The following is a 17,423-nucleotide window of genomic DNA, read 5'->3' on the forward strand; positions in this document are numbered from 1 at the left end:
GTTCAGCGCCATGCTGATGTAATCCAGCTGGCGTCAAGTTGACCACCAATTCTTAACCATAACAGTCTCCATAGTGGGCAGGGGCCCAGCCCTGGCTTTCATAGTAATAAGCACTGCATAGCAAATCTGTGACTGTTGGCAGTGTCATCTTGGAGGAGCAGATAAATAAAGTCTATTTACTATAAAAAAAAAATAAGCACTGCATAGAATGACACTGAAGCCACTCCTCAGCTCTGGATAAGACACTGTTAGGCTTCCTAAGCAGCTAGGTGACAAGTTTCTGACAGGAAAGGACTCTCCCCCGGGGCCTTGTCCTCCTTTCCACCAGATAACAGCTCAGTTTCCAGCTGGGACTGCTGGGCCCTGTCTGCCACATCTCAAGGCCTGGACCAGGAGAAAGGGTGTGGATACAGATTTCCAGGGCCTGTGCCTGCTGCCCCTGAGCACCCCAGGAACAGGGCTTAGCCTTGCAACTTTACCATTTTCAAGGGGCAGGGTCTTAGCAAAAGAATTCTGCAATGTGAGCACTGCATTTAGTACCTAGATGTTGAGGGATCCTCACCACAGGGAGCTCTGGCTGATTGTTATGGATTAAGAACTGGTGGTCAACTTAACGCCAGCTGGATTACATCAGCATGGCACTGAGCGAAGATGTTCCACCTGAGGAAAGTTGCCAGGATAAGTAGGTGGAGAAGAAAGGAGGTTGTTGAGGCATTGAGGCATTAATGCATTGTTGTGTTGTTGCATGAGGCATTGTGGGTTCTCCTATGTGTTGCTGTTTGAGCTGTTGGTTCTCCTGGAGAAGCTCTGGTCCTCACATCAAGCATTGCTTCCTGGCTCCAGAGGGGAAGACATGTACCGCTTGGTCTCCAGAATGAATTCGTCATGCTGGCTTCCTGGCACGTACCTGACTCTGCTTGTCATCGGAGGAGCTCAGGGTCTCCGTGTCGCTGAGGATGGCTGTGGTGCCTATCAGGACAGTTCTGGTCTTTCTTGTGAGTGTGACTTCTCAGCTCCAGCATAGAACCTCACTCCACCAGCACAGTTCCTTCACCCCACTGGCACGGACTTTCTGGTTTCCACTGCTGACCTTTGGGCCTTCCCAGCACAGATCCATAAAAGAGACTGGAATGAGTCCTTCTTGTGGGCCCTGGACCTCCAGTTGGACTCATGGGAGGCATTGTCATGAGCTCTGAGTTTTTCTCTGGACTCATGTGGGACACTGCTGTGGGATTTAGGCCCTTGACTAAATATTCTATGTCTTTGGTGTTACGAATAGATTTCCTGCATTTTCTTGTGTTAACTCCCAGTGACCATTATAAAAATAATATTATAAACTCCATGCCCTGATTCTAATTTTTCTCTACACAACCCTTGACTACAACACTGATTTTCCACAGAAAGCATTGGAGCTGCACCCAGTGACCAAGTGAGTAAAGTTGTGAGTCCTCACCTGCAGCCCCAGTCATGGCTCACAGTGCATGAGCACACACACACACACACACACACACACACACACACACACACAGTGTGTGTGTGCTGCATGCCTTCGTGAAGTATGGAATAAACAAAGAGAACAGCTGTGACCAGAGTCAGGGGAGGTGGGGTGCCACCCTGGGTAGGGGTGGAGGACTCAAGGAACCCCTGGGGACATAGCAGTGGGGCTCACTGCAAAGAAAAAGATGACATCTGGGCATTTTGATTTCCCAAAACCTTTCCTCTTGGTCACCTCGGGTTAGGGGGAACCCTTTTAAATCGTTGTTTAAAGAGACTAGAATGCATGATGGACATCTCCTAGGTGAACCTGAAAATCCAGGCTCGGCCTTTCTGCTTCCCACCACACCCCTTGGGTCCGTGGATGCCTCCAGGGTCCATGGATGCCTCCAGGGTCCGCGCTGGACCTTCATCCCTCCCTCGCGAGCACGCTGCCCCAAGGAAGCTCTGGTGCATTCACGAGGCTTTCTTCCCTCACTGCGGAGCCCACCAAGGTGTGTCCTGAGAGGCCGCAGGTCACAGTTGCCTAGGCTTGGGACCCCGAGCACACATAGGTGATGGCTTTGCCGCAGAGGGGCCAGGGTTTAGGGGCTGGGCCACCCGAGAGCTACACCCAGGATAGTAGAGGCTGAAATCTGCTTTAGCTCTCTACCATTCAGGCATGGTCCATGAGCTCTGCAGAGGCTGAAGCCCTGCAGAAATCACACTCCATGTGCTCTGATTCCACAGCTCAAGTGAGACTGAGAGGGGGGTTACCAAGAGGACAAAGGAAAAACAGAGGGCATCCAGAGTTCTTGATGTCCCCAGGTACTACTACTGAGTCCCCAAAGGGGTTCATTGTGGACTCGGTGCACACACTGAGGTCCCTCCCTCAGACACACCCAAAGGGAAACCTCTCTCCCGTGAAGCTCTGCATCTTCAGAGTCCTGGGTGCACCCTGCCCACTGGGGGTCAAACTGACAATCGGAGGTGGGCCTTCTTCTGCTGGTGTATTATGCTCAGGCCTCAAAATCCCTCTGAGCTCACATGTCTGACACCAGGTTCTCTGCTTTAATTTGTGCGAATGATCTGTGGCTGACAGCTGGGAGATTCTCAGACACATTGCTTCTTTGTGTGGATTCAGGAGGGGTAGAGAAGAGAGAGGAAGCCAGGTGGTGTGCATGTGTGTGTGTGTGTGTGTGTGTGTGTGTGTGTGAGAGAGAGAGAGAGAGAGAGAGAGAGAGAGAGAGATCTGTGTGTATGCACTAAAATTGCAGAGTTCTCCAGTTCGTAAATTATTAGAAACAAACTAGTCAAACCATCATTAATTACTTTCTCTCAAGCAGGTATACTTAAGAGTTTTCAGTATGGGTTTCTGGCTTTCTTGTGGAATAAATAGGGTAAAGGCGGAATGTTAGTTTTGCTGCATCCTTCTAGTTGTTATTTAATGCAAGCATCAGGGAATAGTCTACATTAAACTATAAAGAATCAGGCTATATTGAAAAAATGACATTTGAGTAAAAGCAAAACAATTTCTGGCCATTAGTTCATGGACAAAAATATATCTAATGCCCACAAAAAACCTAAGTCTCCTCTACAACTTCTCATGATTTTTAAAAGTCATTTTGTATTGAGGCAAATTTTAATCAACATAAATTTTTCATTTAGAAGCATCATGGGTTAAATCAAGAATGTCCCTCAAGAGCCTTGTGTGCTCAGAGGCAGGATTTTGGAAAGTGGTTGGACCATGGGAGTGGGCTGCAGCTGACTTGCTCTTCCGTGTTAGGTCCTGGTCAGAGGTGGGTCACCGCTTAACCTGGCTGGCTCCTCCTTTCTCTTCTTCCTGCTTCCTGACCACCAAAGACGAGCAGCTGTCTTCTGCCACGTCTCTCTGCTGTGCCATTTCCTGCCTTGAGGACTGTAAACTGTGACTCCAGATACCTTCTCCTCCTTTAGGTTATTGATATTAGTTATTTTGTCCAAGGAGTAATGAAAGTGACTAAGACAAAAAATTTCTCATTTAAACCTGTGTTGAAACCCAAGATATTAAAGAATAATTAAGATGTTAACTGTTGGGTTGGACTACCCAACAGAACAATACACATCATTTTGTCATGATGTAACTTATATATTACCTGTTATCATATTTATCCCAAATAACTACAGTGATATATATTTCATTGCAAATGAATCACTGCAGAAAATCTAAGGCCTTGATGTTTAGCTGTAGTTTCTTACAGAAAATAAAGATATATGAGGGTATATACCAGGACCTATTAATCTGTACATAACATCCCTTGAATGCATAATCTTTTTGAGGGGAATGACTAAAGAACTACCTTAATAAAAAGCCAAACATGAACACGTCCATTCAATGAAGATAATAACTGCCAAGCTGTCTGGAATTTTCATGAATATATTCCTAAATTGGAACCCATGATCTGATAAGAATGGGCATACTAATGAGCAGAGAGTGGGAGAATATTTGAAACTGGAATTATTCATCAAAGAAATAATCACGGGTCTAGCTGTCTTGCGGTGGTGTCTGGTGATCTTCTGTTTTTAGTATTTAGGCCACTGTGCAGATCCCTACCACACTGAATCAGGCAGGCTGGCCCTGTAGCCAGAATGAAGTGGCTTGTCATTGTGCATCACTTTCAACGCTGAGTCAAAGGAGACATTGCAGTCTCTGCTTTGATTGCTTGTCATATTTGCTCTGAGAGAGACCAGCTGCCATATTGGAAGATTCTCAAGCAACTGGGTAAAAAGGCTCCCATGGAAAGGAAATTGTCAGTCACATGGCAAACCACCATGAAATAGATTCTGCACCCCCTATAAGGCCTTAGATAACAGTAGCAACTGGAGACCTAGCACCTGGAAAATAAGTGATCCTTGAAGATAAAGTTCTATTTCATCTCAATTTATGAAACTTGGTTCCTGCCCTCCAAAAGCATGTAATTAAGCAGAAGGATTAAGACACACACATAAATATTCAAAGGGACAAAAGAAAAAGTTGAGTGTCCTAGGTAACTATATTGGAGTTTGTGAATTTATATGTGGTCCTTTGCTTATAAGTGATATAAGAACTCTGTGTGAGTTCTGATGACTGTGTGCAAACGCCAAGCTCTTTCATAAAGCATCCCTGTGAAAACAGGCACATGGCGGAGGACAGCCAGTGGTGAGGGATAGTTCAGAAGTGGACCTTAGAACTGGACTGTGAGATCGGAATCCCAGCCCTGCCACTTGGTATAGCTGTGTGGTCTTGGTTGAGTCACTTAATCTTAGTTAAAGATTAACTAACCTGTAACATAAGGACTGTGATCACATTAGAACCATAATATTTCAGTATGTAAGGAGTAGATGAGTTAATTCAGCTAACATGCTTAGAATGCTTCAGCTAAGAGAGTGAGAACAGGGTCACACATGATATTGCTGGAATCTCCATGTAGGGGGAAAAGCAACCAAGTTCATCGCTTACCAGTTTGTTGCTAGGTATAGAACTTTATACTGAGTTCAATAACTTCCTATAGGTGATGGGTTTTGGTGAATATGTAAATTATAACTCATAGAAAACACAGTTTCCCATTTCTCTGCTTAGCTTGAACTTTTACCCCATGAAAACATTGCAGGAAACTTCAAATCATGAATAGAGACAGGGTGAGACACTCACTGCTAAATCTTTATGTAAACAGGCGCATTGCACCCAGGCTGAGGGTAAAAATGGTCAGTGTTTGTTGGGAGCCGCGGCCGACACCGGTCGCTTTACTTGGCGGACGTGAGGCCTGTAGAAAAGAGCAAAGCCTGAGCTAAGTTACCCCTCCCATCGAGTGAGCCAAGTTGGCGCCTGCTTCCTGCCCCCTGATTGCCCTGGCAACTTAAACAACCCGCTCTGTAAGATAGTCTGCCTAGCAACAACTGATGTTAGCCAGTCAGCCCGCATCGCGCACTTTGAACTGATTGGCCACTGTTACCCTATAAAAGTGAATGCCTCTCCCGCCACGAGAGAGAAGCACAGAGAGAGATAGAGAAAGTCCACCGGCGAGAAAGGGCTGGTGGCAGAGCGGAGGCCTCGCGGGGCCCACGCGGAGACAAATAAAGACAAGGTTGCACACCGCCAGACTTTGTCGTGTGTCTTTCCTGCCGGCCGGGAGTGACACCGACAAGTGTTCATCACAGGGCAACAGTGCTATCTAGGATGGACACTTGGTTCTCTGCTCTTTCCAAAACAAGGTACGCACAGAACTAGGACAGGTCATTGAACAATCTTAGCTTTGTGGTCATTCTGCAGAAATTTTAATCTATCCAGAAGTCATTTATCCAACAAATATGCAGGGTACTTCTCCCAAGGGAACAACGGTGCTAGATTCTCGGGGATACAATAGTGAGAACTGAGAAAAGAGCCCCATGCTTCTGAAGGTCACAGAGTAGTGGGGGGAGCAGACATGAAGCAAGTGATCACAAAGCAGGTGTCCATGGCAAGGATGAAAAGTCTTATCAGCATATTTAATAGAGAAACATGATCTGCCAGAAGAGGTCAAGAAAGGCTTCCCCAAGGGAATGACACTTAAAAGTTTGTACCAGAAGGGTGAGTGAAAACTGGCCAGGAAACATTAGGGAAGGAGAAAAACAGATGAGTGTTCCAGAAATAGAACAGGAAATTTTAAAAACCTGTGACATGTGGGAGAACAGATCACAGTGGCTGAAGCACAGGAAGTGAAGGTCAGGGGACAGGTACAGGATCAGGGCACAGAAGTAAGTGGGTCAGGTCTATGGAGGCCCTAAGATGAATCAGATTCTGGTTTTTATGTTAAAACAATTAGAAGGTATTAAAAGACTTCAATCAGGGAATTGCCCTGATGGAACTATGTGTTGACTGGAGGAGAGGAAGAGTGGATACTGGGAGAATCCATGAAGACACTGTGGCAGTAAAATCAGTAGCAGTAATGATCGATTAGAGTAGAGGGGCTGAGGAAAAGTCGGGGTGGAATGTCATCCAGGGATGTGTGGTTTACAGAATGAGATGACCAGGAGTGGGGTCACTGGGAACAGGAATAGTGAGAAGGATTTAACTTTTGGGGGGAGAACACAGAAAGTGGGTACTGGCCACAGTATCAAATTTGGGGAAATTTTTAAAAAGACTTCAAAGTCACTTATGTTTTTCAGTATTTTATTATGGCACACAGGATAGAGTATGGAACAATGTTCATCAACCAAGTATTTCTCAAATCAGCCAGCCGTCCTATCTGGCGAGGCAGTGGATTTGCCATACATACATCTGTCCGAGGTGAACCATGTGCATCCTCCCATATGTAATGAGCATTAACCTGAAAAGCTTGGTTTCTGAGGAGACGCCTAATCTGTACAGCAGTGCAAAGGGATGGCATAACTTGAAATGGAGACCACTTTGGTTTCAGGTGAAATTCACAACTTTCAAAGGTCATTGTAAACACAGATACCAACAAAGTTAGTGGACAAAGCAGCTGTTTAAGAACCGAAGCACAGCAGCAGAGAGACAGTAATTTCATCTATGCTCCACACCAAATGCAAAGGCAAGAGCTTCCATGACTTTACGGTGGATGCAGATGTTTAGGTGTTTTTTTAATGCAATGCCCAACCAGTTATTGAAATCCAAGTGTTTCCCAACTAAGCATGCTGAGCAATGCCACTGTAACACACAGATATATTATCTCCCCCTAAGTGACTCCTGGTAACTGCTACTGGTGTCTGTAACTTTTTTAAGGATTTAAAGTGTGTGACATTCAGTGCTGTTTATTTTAGGCAATAGAATTAAGCTAACAACCCACCAAATCATGAGCTCAGGATTGCAGGCAACATGTTTACAGTGGCAAATAACTTCTGACATCCTTTCTCCTCTCTGACTTACACATTTGATAAAACATTACTCCTTTTCGTTGTATCATATGCTCAGGTTTCAACTTCTGTCCATATTTAGAATGTATTAAAAAACCTAGCTGTTGTGATGAACACATGAGATTCGTAACTCTACCTAAAATGCACAACTACATATTATTATTCATGGTGTGTATATCTGTCATATAATTTCAAAATTGTCTCCTACAAAGTCATCCTTTAACATAATACAGTACATTTTGCAGAGAAAAGCACATGGTTATTTATAGACTCTCACTTTCTCATGTTTATTATAAGTAAAATTTTGAGGGAAGAGATTTTATATAGTCATGACCTAACTATCTTTCAGAATTTCCAATTATAGAAGAAAGGTATCTTAGCTGTTAAAATTTTAGTTTTTCAAAAAATGGAAGGTCAAGAGTCCATTTGTCTATTGTTCACATCAGTACTACCTTTAAAGATATTTTAATTAGGTTTAAAAAATCACAGCAAGAAATATGTCATTCAGTGTAACTTTATTTACTATTTATTGCACATAACTCAAGGTCTTGAATTTCTAACCACCAAAGGTTCAAAATACTATTTTTCCATGAAGTTTAACATTAACACTAGTAAATTCATTTATTTGTGTGTGGTTTTTTTAATTGTAAACATCTGAATGATTCACATTGCCATAGATCCTGAACTCATAAGCGTGGACCATGCACAGGCTGGCGGCAAGCCAGAAAGCCACTCTGCAAGCAAACGGATACTCTGCGTAAGGAGAAAAGTCATAGCACAACATTGAATGTCCAACCTAGGTCATCTCAGAATTATACATAGATTGACGTCTTAATTCATATAGGATCTGGAACTCAACTGGTTGGTGGGTGATGAGGTTGACCGGATTTCGGGGGGATCTTTTCCTGGAATAGGTAAGGAAAAGGGGCTCAATCCTTCTTCTTAGTTGCTTGTTCCTCACTAGCACCTTCCTCTTTCTTCTCCTCCTCTTCAGCTTCTTTGGTTTCCTCTGCTTCTTCACCTTCACCGCCTCCTTCTTCTTCCTCCTTTGCCTCTTCAGATTCTTCCTTGGCAGCTTAAACACAGAAAGAAAATTTACAAGATCCAAATCCAGCTTAAATCCACTCAAAAGATCTCGGGCAAGGTCTTGTGAATTACGAAGCGTTACTATCAGAATGCTTACCAAATCTTTTCCACTCCACTCTCCCCCCAGAAATGCATAACATACAATGCTTTCCATGAATACCTTGCCAGGGAACACATATTTAAATAAAATGAGATTTCTTCCTCTCTAAAACCTAATCTTAGTTCTATGATGTTTTTGGCATTCATGTTTGTTCTTTAGGACACCAAACTGCTGGGTCAAGTGAATATACTGATAATCAAATTTTGCAATTATTAGGCATCAATTCAAATAAAATAAACTAAAAGAAAGAAATGTCTGACCAATGGCTTCACTTCTAACAAATAAGTGTCTAATAGATATGTGGAATAAACACAAAGCTGTCACTTAAGGTTCTGAAATCGTGCACAAACAGAGCTTCTCTAAGTGAGCAGGCCTTCGTGTAGCTCATCCTCCTCCTAACAAATCTCCACACCCACTTTGTTCTCACAGGGATCTGTTCTCATCATACCTTCCTCTTCTTCTGCTGCCTCCTCTTCTTCACCCTCCTCCTTCTCCTTCTCTTCCTCTTCAGCTTCTCCCTCCGAGGGGGGCTCGTCTTTGGCTTCCTCAGCTTTGGCAGCCTCAATGGTCTCCTCGACCTCGATCTGCTCCTCCTGGACTTGGCTGGTATAGTAGGAGGGGAAGGAGCGGGTGGACATCAGGTAGGAGCTGGACTGCAAACCGCTATAGGCAGACCTGCCAAAGACCTGGGAGCTCTGGGAGTAGCCGCTGGTGATGCTGCCCACGCTGGTGAAACTGAGCCGGGTCTCCTCGCCTTCCAAGAGTTTCCTGGGGAGCAGATAAAAAGTGGTCAAAATAAAAACCAATATGGGAAATGTGCTCAGGGACTTTGTCTAAGCCCACCACTCACCACTGCCTCCCAATGACACCTTTAGAACAAAATGTCAAGAGAAGCAGGACAAGGCAGTGACAAAATTTAGTGACTGGGACCAAACAAAGCAATCACTAAATAGCCTTATTAAATTTAAAATATAACCAGGAAGCTAAGACTAGTACTCATTACTACCTCTTATATATTTGCCTAGATACTTTCTTCTTGGAAGAAGCCATAAAATCATTACTTTATAATTGTCAAAAAAAAAAAAAGAAAAGAAAAAAGAAAAAAAACCAGTCTTGAAGGTTCTGATTCAATCTAACTTGGAATGGAATCTGACTTTCTTCCTTAGGCTTTATGGCTACCACCTTCACCCCTCTGGTTTCACCTGTAGGCTGCAATCTCGATATCCAAAGCCATCTTCACATTCAGGAGGTCCTGGTATTCTTTTAGATATCGGGCCATTTCACTCTTTGTGGTTCTCAATTCGTTTTCTAATTTGTTGATTGTGTCCTGTTGGAAGATTAAAAAAGATGCCCAGCATAAATTCCTTACTGTTTTCATTATACTGTAATATAGTTGCAAAGCTTAATGTCAACTAAAACCAAAGTGCACGCCTTCCATAAATCTCCCGTAAAACTGCCTGTTCTCTTTTAAAAAAAAAAAAAAATTCTGGCCTAAAAATATCCAGCTCATATGAAATATGAAAAGAAAAAAATTAAACGATAGAGAAATTTCTTTTTAAAAATTGCTTTAGTTAATAAAGTCTAATGATCATCATAAAATGTCTAAAAAAGGAAAAAATGCAAAATGATAGAAAAACTGTTTCTCCCTAACTTGTTTCTAGCAAGGTCACGTTCGAGAAAATTAATTCACTTCTTTATAGAAGAAACTAGCTAGATTGTTAAAAATGGTTTTCTTTAAAATAATTTCTGTGCATCTATATTTCCGCTCTCCCGAAGACAGAGAACCTTAAAAGAGACTGTTTACTTGTGAGTATCCCCTCTCCTAAAGCACTGGGATTGATTCCTGGGTATCTGCAGAGTGGCTGAAGTGGTTAAGAACACTAGTCCTAAAGCACGCTGGTTAAGAAGCCAGGAGCTCCATCGGCCATATTTATCAACCAGAGTTCCAATAGGTGCCAAGTAACTTGTGGTGCGTGCGGGTCGCTGAGAGGGGAAATCGCCACAGGCCTAAGGCAACGCCCAACTGGCACGCCTTCCCCTCCCCCGCCCAACCTCTAGCAGGGCTGGGTTGTTCTGCAGAACACAGGCTCTGCACCAGGCGCAGCCCTACTTTGCAGTCACGCCCCGCCCCAAGTGCCCCACCCCTATCACCCAATCCCCGAGGAGCCCACTCCTTCCCCTGTAGCTGCCTGCAGATGGCAGACGCCCTTGGTGTCTGCAGTACTTGCAGGGCACACCCTCAACCCCCACCTCTGCAGGCTGCCCCACCCCTACCGGGTTCTGGACGCTGCGCTACCTGCATGGCACTGATGTCCGCGTTCTGCTTGTCCTCTAACTCCTGCAGCTGCTTTTCTAGCGCTTCGTTCATGCCCCGGCACGCTTCAATCTCCAAGGTCTTGGCCTTGAGCAGGCGGCGGCTCTCGGACACCTCGTCCTTGGCCGCGCGCACGGCGTCGGTGTTCTTGGCGGCGCTCTCGGTCAGCACGGTGAATCGGCTCTTGAACCACTCCTCGGCGTTCTGCATGTTCTTGGCGGCCAGCTTCTCGTACTGCGCGCGGATATCCTTGAGCGCGGCGGAGAGGTCGGGCTTGGAGGACACGTCCATCTCCACGGAGATCTGTGCATACTGAATCTGCGCCTGCAGCTCGGCGATCTCCTCCTCGTGCACTTTCTTCAGAAAGGCGATTTCGTCCATCAGGCTGTCGATGCGCTTCTCGAGCTCGGCGCGAGCGAGCGCAGCCTCGTCGGCTCCTTTGCGTGCTTCCATCAGCCTTCCCTCGGCGTCCTCGCGGCTCAGCACCTCCTCTTCATAGCGCGCCTGCAGGTTGCGCAGAGTCTCCTCCAGCCCTTCGCGCTCGCCCTGGAGCGCCTGCTTCTCGTTGGTGGCGTCTTCCGCCGCCAGGCGCAGGTCGCGGATCTCCTGCTCGTACAGCGCCCGGAAGCGGGACGGCTCGGAGTGCTTCTGGCGCAGCACCAGCAGCTCGGCTTCCAGGACCTTGTTCTGCTGCTCCAGCTCGTGCACGCGCTCGATGAAGCTGGCGAAGCGGTCGTTGAGGTCCTGGAGCTGGGCCTTCTCCTGCGTGCGGATCGATTTAAGGTCGTTGCTGATGGCGGCCACCTGGCTTAGGTCGAGGTTCTCCAAGCTGGGCATCAAGGAGCCGGAGCTGGACGAGTAGCTGCGGCGCACGGACAGCGAGGAGGAGACCGGCGCGGAGTAGCTGGAGTACGCGGAGCGCGCGGTGCTGTAGCCGCTGCGCACGCTGGAGATGTGCACCCGGGGCGTCTCCACGTAACGCCGCTTGTAGGAGGTCGAATAGTACGGCTCGTAGCTGAAGGAACTCATGGTGGCGGCCGGTGCCCCTCCGGCCTGCGGCGGAGGTGGTGGCCTAGAGAGAAGGAAGGACGGGGAAGAGAGGGAGAGGGGAGGATGGATGGCTGTGTGCGGCTCGGCGCCGTCCTGCCACCCCTATTTATACGCAGGAGGATTCTGACGCAGCCTGCGATCGATCACGGCGCGCCGGCCAGTGGGGGCAGCGCGCCGCAGCCAGGGGCGGATTCTGCGCAAAAGGGAAGGCGGGGGCGAGCGATAGGCGCTTAGGGAGCTGCGGCTCTTGTCCTCCCAGCTTTTAGCGGAAGGCCTCTGTTTTCTAGGGGACCCCACACCCCCTACTCATTTGCTTTCCCTTCCATTCCCACCCACCCAGCCCCACCTGCTTCATTATGCCCGCAGCCGGTGTCACTGATCCTTAAGTGTCGCCATAACAGATTCTCACTCTCCACTGACGCCTCAGCTTTTCATACCTGGAACCTCGAATACACCCTGACCTCCAGGTCGACCCTTCCCCACCCGGGACTCGGGGTACCCCCACCCCATTTGTGTTTCTGGTGGCGGTGCAGTACTGCTAGGTCGTTTGAGATATAATAGTCCAAGGATGCAGGTATCGAGAAGTTTTACCTTTTTTTCTTTCTGGCTGTTCTGGTAATTTCTTTAATTCTCCCTTTCTCCTGGCTGTTTTGCTTTTGCTTTTCAATACTAGGAAGATATGCCCCATCACACACACGCACGCGCGCGTACACACTCACACGCACATGCACACACACACCCTAGAACTGCAGGTGATCTCTTTAGCATTTCTAAAGCTTTAAGAGCAGTTAATCCACCTGTCAGTGTTTCCAGATTTTCTCCTTTCTTTGTTGGGGATGACCTCAGGGCTGTTAGCCTACGGAGTGTAGGGTATGAGTTTGGAACCAGCCAGGCGAAGGCCTCTCGCTGGGCTGCCGCTGTGCGCTCTGGGCAGCCGAGAACTTCAGGCTGCCTTGTCTTCCAAAAGCTAAATTCCTGCTGGACACCACCACCGTCTCCTCTACCACACTAAAAGCTTCCAGCTTGCTTTGTGCACGTGTTTGGCTCCCAACCTGGTGATTTCCACGAGCCATGCGGTGGGGCAGGGGCGGGTGCTGATTTTCAGAGAGAATTTGCTGCGGCGAGCACCGGGTGTGGCCTCGGAGGGGGGGGGGACTCGGCACCGCCACCAGCACCGAGACTCCACTTTGGGGCGTACAGGAAGCAGTCGCCTGGCTCCTCCCCAGTTCACTACGATAAGTAGGTAACACAAGCAGTGGGGATGCGTGGGTTCCTTAGGACGCGCCCTGGTACTGGGGAGAGCGGGCTGCGACGCACAGGGTACAGCAGCCCCGCGGCCTTTGGGCGCTTTCACTCCAATGGAGTTAGCGGCGCCTCGGGTTTCCTGAGGAGTGGGTGGTGCGCAGGTCCACAGAAGGTAATCAAGATCTTTCTAGCCAAGCACTTAGGTGCTTTCTGTTTTACTTGTAGAACACAGCATTTGACATGAACTTACTTCTTTTTTAAAGGTGCGCTAAGAGGAAACCGAACGCTTTCAACAGAGAGGCTGGAGTTGCTTTGCCGGTGACCCTCAGAGATGAAGTATATATAGCCGAGGAGGAGAAAAGGGTGGGGTGAGGTTTATGCCCCTTCACTCCTTTCAGACCTGAAAATGACCTCGTGATTCCAGCACCCCACCCTTCTCAAGGCAGAGGGAAGGACTGCAGCAGAGAACTTCTATGAGATTTCTAATCCTGCTAGTTTCAAATAGCACAAATTCAGAAACATTAGTGTGAATGTTTTAATCCACCAGGGCTGTTTGGTCTCAGAGTTCTCTCCCTGCTCACATATTCTAGGATGTCCAGCCTAAAGTCTGGAGGCTGCGCAAAACGCTGGCCCTGGCAGACCGGGCAAGATATTTGCTAGGATGACTTTGTAACCTGCATTACGCTTGCTCTCGCATTCATCAGCAGAGAGAGATGAGGGTTAGGAAGAGACCCCAACAAACTCACCTGTTTTTCTGCCCTCAGGTACCCAGGTGCAGATGAAAAGTGGAGGAATGGATTTATTTTTAATCTGCTCCACATAAACCACATTCTTTCACACTCAGTGTGCATGGATCTGTGTGTGCCACGCTCCTGGGGACTTGTGATTTCCTTTCCTTTGTGCCAGCTCCCTTCCCGCGGAGTTTCAGGTTATCCCAAGGGTTTTAAGGCCCTCAGCATTTTTAGATTTATTTATTTTTGCCGTGGCTCCTTGCCGAAGCCTTTGACTGCAGAGAAGGCTGCCTGAGAGGGAGTGGGGCGGCGGCTGCACTGCAGGGCCAGTGAGAGGCTGCAGAGAAGCCGGTGGAGCACCCGCTGCCACTCTTTGTGTGCAGGAAGAACAAGGAGGTGCACAGGCATGGTGAAGGGTGAGAACGGGAGAGCACAGGGGCCCTTTCCTTGGCTGACCCTTGCCCAGGGTGTGGTCGCCCTGCCTTGGGTTTGCCTGCCCGGTGCCTGCTCCTTTTTTAGTATTCTGTCCAGTCATCCTCCTTTTTAATCCTCTTCCCAGAATCCTGCTTGGAAAGTCCACGGCCATGCACTCTGTGTGACAAAGCAATGGTGAGATGAGCAACTTTAGAAAATCTGGTTTGCAAGAAAAACTTGACTGGGCTGGGGATATAGCCTAGCAGCACACACCTGCCTGGCAAGCATGAGGTCCTGAGTTCCATTCCTGCACCAAAAAAAGAAAGAAAAACTTGATTGTTCCTTCCCCTCACCAGAAACATTTCTAAATCAATGTTGCATGTAATGTTGTCTTCACCTCTTTAGAAGGAAGCTCTTGAGTCTCATTATGTACTTGTCCACTTATTCCTTTAAGCATATCCTGCACAGACATGAAAGTGGTTGAGGCTTACCCACACACACTCTCAGGTATCAAGATTATTTTAAAAATAAATGTAGAAATCTGTTAGTGCAATGGCAAGCAGAAACACTGAAATAACACCCAGGATTTGGAGGCAGATTTATTTATGTTATGAGCACTGATCGAGATCATTCCCACAGTATTAAGCCCTGATCTCTGGTGGGCTAGGGCTTATATGAGATAAGCAAGCAGGAAGTACAGAGGCAGAATGGCTTGTCAGTTGGGGAGTAATTTATACAGTGTGCATTGTAGTGACCAGCTATGCATCAGTGACCAGCCATTTCTAAGAGACAGGAGCAACCGGATCTGGAACGGGGGCTGTTTTCTGGACTACTACACAAACGGAAGTACAACGGCTGGTGGAGGTGGGGGTGCATTTTCTGCTACATTGGTGCCACTCAGTAGTATCTCTACTGATCTGGTTTTTTCTTAATACCTCTATAATCCTCTAAAAACTGTTTCAGGTCATTTGTTGATAAGCAAAAGAGATATACATTACCATAAAGGTCATAACTTTTAACTGTGTTAGAACCACTGGAAATATTTCACTTCCTCTCCACTGCTAAGAGAGTTCAAGAGCTTCAGATGGCTAGGACTCAGTGACTGATGGCTTTTCCACTCATCATTCTGAACCCCAGTGTTGCAAAAAGTTCTGTATTAACATTTGCTTTGAAAGGTGCTGCTTTAGGCTGAGGTTCTGGCAGGACAAAAGCTTCAGAGTGGGGGTCAGGAGAGCCAAAGTTCTGTCCTGCAGCAGTGATGTGTAAAACTGGAGCTAGGCCAGAACAGCAGCTGGGTCTGCACACACCTCACCGTAAGGTGTCACCGTCAGTGGCATTGACATGGCATCAGCCATGGAAGGAGGGGTAAAGGGAATAACACATGCAGGCGATTGCTAACTATTGTTTAGTAACAAAATACAGATGAGATGGATATGCAGAGCCAACAGCAGAGGCCAGACAGGTTAAAAATGTGCCACGTCACACAGCTACCTCAAGTCTGGACTCCAGTGGCTCCCAGGTACAGCAGTGCTCTGCTCGGAGCCATTTTCTACCTCCCTGTCTAAGAATTTGAGAATTACATGCTCCTGTAGCAGAAGCTAGCATGCATATAGTATAACAACCCTCTCCTGTTTGGGGGATGCCAATGTGAACTGGTCTAGACCGTGAGGAAACTGGTAGAGAGACTGTTCCATTTGGAGAACTAATGGTGGCCATAACTTTATGATTGATACAACGATCTCGGTATTTTAAAAAAGTTGCTGCCACCAGTACAGTGGACACATTAACTGCTCATGTAACTTTTACAGGGAGGAGGGACTTTCTGGACATAGCTCTCGAAATTGGTTTACAAAGCACCATTTCAGGATTTAATAAACTGAAAGGCAATTTAGGTAATGGAAACTCTTTAAAATAAACCTCATTGTGATTTCTATTTTCTAGTTAAGATATTTTCATTTACCACATCTATAAATGGGTTTTCTTTAATAAAATTTACCATAATGAATAGAAGAAGAAATGCTGGCATTCAACACCTCATTACTGAGTTTGTCATGCTGCTTACAAATTTTTTCAAATATGAATAAAATCTACAGGAAAATACGAATATCTTTCCCCTTTTTTTTCTTGAAATAGCTTTCTTTCTGTGTATCTTATGCTCACCACAGGACTCAGACACAAATCTCTTCCATGTTTTGGGAAACATATTTGAAAGAAAACTTCCCCCATTTTAATATAAAATGTGCCTACATTTACAACCCCACACTTTGAAAGTGATGCATAATAAAGTATGTTACGCAGCTATATAAAGTTGAGAGTGCAGCAGAAGTGAGAATGTCACTTGAATAGATTAAAGATGAAAAAAGCATGTTTATATGCAGAACGCGTGCACTATTAGAAATGACGGGAGCTTACTGCTGTCTGTGCAGAAATGATGGTGTTCAGATCCCTAAATGCTTGCTCCACAGAACGAGCCAAGGTAATGTATTTTCCCCCCAGGGGCCTGCCCCACTGTGCCCTGCCCTCAATCACAGTCACTATCCAGAGGTAGGAAGCTCCGCTGGGGACAGCCATTGCAGGCAGGTCACAGCATGTCTATCAGTCAGAACCAACAGTACCAACTCTGCATCTGCTGCTCCTTCCTGACCGCAAGGAAATACATGCTGCTTCTGCAGTTTGGGTATTGTCCCACCATACAGTGTTCTACGCAGCACCTGGATTCCTTTGCTGACCTTTACAGTGGTTGAATAAATCAGAGGAATGCAAGGTTTAATGTTTGCAGAGACAGAAGATAAGCACTTCCGTCTGCAGGAGATGATGCCCAAGGTTGACTCGTTCACAGCCTCACTGGAGCCCATCCAGGGCAGCAGTTCACGTCCTTGCCAGCCCTTCGCTGCTGCAGGAATGCAGCATTTGCTGCAAATGGGCGGATCCCTGGATTCCTACAACAAAGCTGACAGGCTTCTGAAGCCAGGAAATATAACAGTGGTTGGTAAGTTGAACATTAAGAGACTCTGGATTAGAAAAATGAAACGTGCCTGCATCTAACTGGCTTATTGATTAAATAACTCATATGTTCATTCACCCAGTGAGCCATCAAATGTTGGTGGGACCCTTAAAATGTGCAATAGTCTAAACAAAT

The 17,423-nt window shown here is 46.5% G+C and overlaps 1 protein-coding gene and 1 long non-coding RNA gene across 2 annotated transcripts; one reads left to right on the forward strand and one right to left on the reverse strand.

Annotated features, from left to right (window-relative positions):
• Positions 1–6,623: 6,623 nt before the first annotated feature.
• On the reverse strand, positions 6,624–12,030 carry Nefl (neurofilament light chain). Its single transcript, XM_003479360.5, has 4 exons — positions 10,827–12,030; positions 9,733–9,857; positions 8,979–9,298; positions 6,624–8,419 (listed from the first exon to the last, which is right to left on the reverse strand). Exons 1-4 carry the CDS (start codon positions 11,871–11,873, stop codon positions 8,274–8,276), a joined length of 1,638 nt encoding a protein of 545 aa, XP_003479408.1. The 5' UTR covers positions 11,874–12,030; the 3' UTR covers positions 6,624–8,273.
• A 72-nt stretch (positions 12,031–12,102) lies between these two features.
• On the forward strand, positions 12,103–16,388 carry LOC134472730 (uncharacterized). The gene is made up of 2 exons (XR_010042661.1): positions 12,103–13,133; positions 13,403–16,388. It is a non-coding gene; the product is annotated as an uncharacterized LOC134472730 (long non-coding RNA).
• The last annotated feature ends 1,035 nt before the right edge of the window (positions 16,389–17,423 follow it).

Source organism: Cavia porcellus, unplaced genomic scaffold, assembly GCF_034190915.1.
Source record: "Cavia porcellus strain 051 isolate PalLab524CR breed Dunkin Hartley unplaced genomic scaffold, mCavPor4.1 scaffold_24, whole genome shotgun sequence".
Classification (NCBI taxonomy): domain Eukaryota; kingdom Metazoa; phylum Chordata; class Mammalia; order Rodentia; family Caviidae; genus Cavia; species Cavia porcellus.

Excerpts from the sequence above, each read along its gene's own strand:
- Nefl (XM_003479360.5), bottom strand. The coding sequence starts at position 11,873 with ATGAGTTCCTTCAGCTACGAGCCGTACTATTCGACCTCCTACAAGCGG. Across the intron at positions 9,858-10,826 it reads CGGACATCAGTGCCATGCAG|GACACAATCAACAAATTAGA; the intron begins GTAGCGCAGCGT and ends ATCTTCCAACAG. Across the intron at positions 8,420-8,978 it reads GGCAGCAGAAGAAGAGGAAG|CTGCCAAGGAAGAATCTGAA; the intron begins GTATGATGAGAA and ends TCTGTGTTTAAG.